This window comes from Grammomys surdaster, unplaced genomic scaffold (assembly GCF_004785775.1).
Source record: "Grammomys surdaster isolate TR1022 unplaced genomic scaffold, NIH_TR_1.0 241, whole genome shotgun sequence".
NCBI lineage: Eukaryota > Metazoa > Chordata > Mammalia > Rodentia > Muridae > Grammomys > Grammomys surdaster.
The window spans coordinates 6,325,340-6,328,509 of record NW_021604686.1 but is presented as its reverse complement, the minus strand read 5'-3'; the positions used below and the strand labels follow the sequence as shown (position 1 = coordinate 6,328,509).

The following is a 3,170-nucleotide window of genomic DNA, read 5'->3' as shown; positions in this document are numbered from 1 at the left end:
TTTTTTCTAATTTTTGAAAAATTCCATACCTAAAGCAGGGCATAGTGAAGCATACCTGTAACTGTAGCACTGAGTAAGCTAAAGCAAAAATAATGATGATGATGATAATATAAAATTCTGTGGTTACTAGTTCATGGGCTCTGCTCATAGCAGCAGACTTACCTAAGTTCTTTCGTAATTTTTCAATTCAATTCAGAACCTTTGACTGAAGTGATTCTACAGAGCTTCCCACCTCTGCCCCCATGCAAGCTTTTGGATATCAATGATGAGGAGACCTTTCCAAACATGATTGACGCTTTGGAGAAACGGCATCGCCAACGACAACTATGGATTGAGGACCTTACCAAACGATGTAAGGGCAGAGCTGGTCACAGCTGTTGTGACTTCAGAGGTAGAAACAGGTCTTAGTGACTCCATCTGTTGAGACACCTCTCAAGGAAGACTTGTTTCTTAGCTTTGTGGTTGTGGTTTCAAGGTTGTTTAATCTGAACAGCAAGGTTTTTCCTCACCAGCTCTACTTTACTTTTACAGAATGCAAGAAGAAAAAAATGGGTGCCTCCCCGCCACTTTAAATTTTTAATAGCGATGCATACAGGATGGTATTTTATAGTTTTTCCTTGTTTGTAATTCATTTATAACTTGTACCTCAAGATGGTATAGGGAAAGGTGAAATAGTGTTTGAAAAAGTGTGTGGAACAACTGAGCAGTCAGGTCATGGGAATGACTGTCTCTGAGTGGCCGTGGTAGGCCAGGGTCTTCTGCTAGGTTCAGCTGATCTCAAATACAGGATTATTTCTCTTTTTGCATTTGTAATCAAGTTTTACTGTAAGTATTAGGGAGAGGTTACAGAATACCTCCATGAACATCTCCTATAGGTCCATGAATCAAACTCCTAATTTCTTTCCAAACTTGTTTTCTTTTTCATTTTTTGGTATTGAACCCAGGGCCTCATGCATATACAAAGCAGACACGTGCAGGCAGTTGCATTCCCAGCCTTCTCTTGTGTCCAAATGCCACAGAGGGGTTTGCTGAAGTGTCTGCAAATGAAAGCTGCTTTTGTTGGTTTTATCTTGTATCCTCAGTAACAATAGAGTCTGAATGCTCTGTTACAGGTGTAGCTTTCAAAGCCTTACTAAAAACATTTGACAGTTCTCTATCAAATAAAGAAAACTACATTCAGGAAAAACTAAATGAAAAAGAAAAATTGATCTCGGGACAGAAATCGGAAATAGAACAACTGGAAAAGAAAAACAAAACTTTGGAGTACAAGGTTTGTGGTCATATTTCCTCCTGTGTGGTAGCCGTTCAGCAGTGTTCCCAGAACAGCTCATGTGCCTGTCACTGCTGGGAGGGGCCTGCAAGGGAGGAAGAGACTGTGGTCTTTTAATCTTAGAAATGGAGTTTACCTTGAAGAGAGGCTTGTTGAATAACTTCTGGGTTGGAATAGAACTGAGAATTCAGGTGAGATAGGGGGCAAACATGGTTTTGCGTGTTTGTGCATGCATATTCTGGTGTGTGTGTGTCCACAAGTTTTGTGAGCAATTAAGGGGTGTTTATTCTACAGTTAGGTGAAATGTTTGCACACCAGATGCTGAGCACTGTGGCCTCCTTTGCAGATTGAGATTTTGGAGAAAACAACTACAATCTATGAAGAAGATAAGCGCAATCTGCAGCAGGAACTTGAAAGCCAGAATCAGAAGCTTCAGCGGCAGGTTTCTGACAAGCGCAGATTAGAAGCCAGGTTGCAAGGCATGGTGACAGAAATGTCGATGAAGTGGCAGAAGGAATGTGTGAGTGTTGTTTTTTAGGTTAAATATTTTTCCATTTCTGTGCTTGTTGCAGGGCTTTGGTATCTGCTGATCTCTGGAAGTAGGGAACTGTCATTTTAAACAATAAAGTGGGTGATACAGTGTGACTAAAGTAGAGTGTAATTTGTCATTGCTCTCTGTAGGAACGTCGGGTAGCAGCCACCCAGCTAGAGATGCAGAATAAACTCTGGGTCAAAGATGAAAAGCTCAAACAGCTGAAGGCCATTGTGACTGAACCCAAACCTGAGAAGCCAGAGAGACCCTCCCGGGAGCGGGACCAGGAGAAAATCATTCAGAGATCTGTCTCTCCTTCTCCTATGCCTGTAAGTGTTTGCAGCTATGTCTAGGTCGGTGCTAGAGAAAATTTGTTCCAATTTAAGGGATGTTTCTCCATGAGAATTGTTTTGTTTCATGTTATATTTTTTAAGCTTCTACTTTTAAAACTTAGTATAAATGGGCCTGTCATGTTGGCACATGCCTTAAATCCCATCATTTGGGAGGCCAAGGCTTGCAGACCTCTGTGAGTTTAAGGCCAGCCTGGTTTACACAGGATTCCAAACTAACCAGGGCTACATACAGAGACCCTGTCTCAAAAACAAAAAAAAAAAGCATATCACAAAAAAATTAATGACTGCAGTTTCTTACACTGTTGAATCATCATGTAGTAAAATTGTAGAAAAGTAATATTGTTTCTCAGGTTTTCAGTCTTTTTTTTTTAAGATTTATTTATTTATTATATATGAATACACTGTAGCTGTCTTCAGACACACCAGAAGAGGGCATCAGATCTCATTACAGATGGTTGTGAGCCACCATGTGGTTGCTAGGATTTGAACTCAGGACCTCTGGAAATGCAGTCAGTGCTCTTAACCACTGAACCATCTCTCCAGCCCAGGTTTTCAGTCTTATTCATTAATCTTTCTCCAATTTTTCTAGCTTTCTAGTAACAATATTGCTCAGCTTTCCAACGGCCAGCAGCAGCTCATGAGCCAGCCACAGCTCCACAGACGCTCTAACTCTTGCAGCAGCATTTCTGTAGCTTCCTGTATTTCGGAATGGGAGCAGAAACTATCTCCATTCAGCACACCTGTCAATGTCACCTCTCTTGCAAGGCCTAGGCAGCAGGAGCCAGGACAAAGTAAAACGTGTGTCGTGTCAGACAGAAGGCGAGGGATGTACTGGACTGAAGGCAGGGAGATGGTCCCTACATTCAGCAGTGAAATAGGCGTAGAAGAGGACCATTGTCGCAGGGTTAGTCCAGCGTTCTTTAAAGCCTTGTAGTGATAGACTTCCTCTCCTCTGCTCTTTGTAACTTGATTCTGGAAGTTCAATGGAAAGGTGGGTGGGCTCCAAACTGAAGAA

At 41.7% G+C, this 3,170-nt stretch overlaps 1 protein-coding gene across 1 annotated transcript; it reads left to right on the top strand.

Moving 5' to 3' along the window:
- Positions 1–196: 196 nt before the first annotated feature.
- Kif23 (kinesin family member 23) lies at positions 197–3,146 on the top strand (the record flags this gene model as incomplete). The annotated part of the gene is made up of 5 exons (XM_028774448.1): positions 197–352; positions 1,113–1,270; positions 1,617–1,790; positions 1,952–2,131; positions 2,745–3,146. Coding segments are annotated over 5 exons (1,013 nt in total), but the record flags the coding sequence as incomplete, so codon positions are not given.
- Between the last annotated feature and the right edge of the window lie 24 nt (positions 3,147–3,170).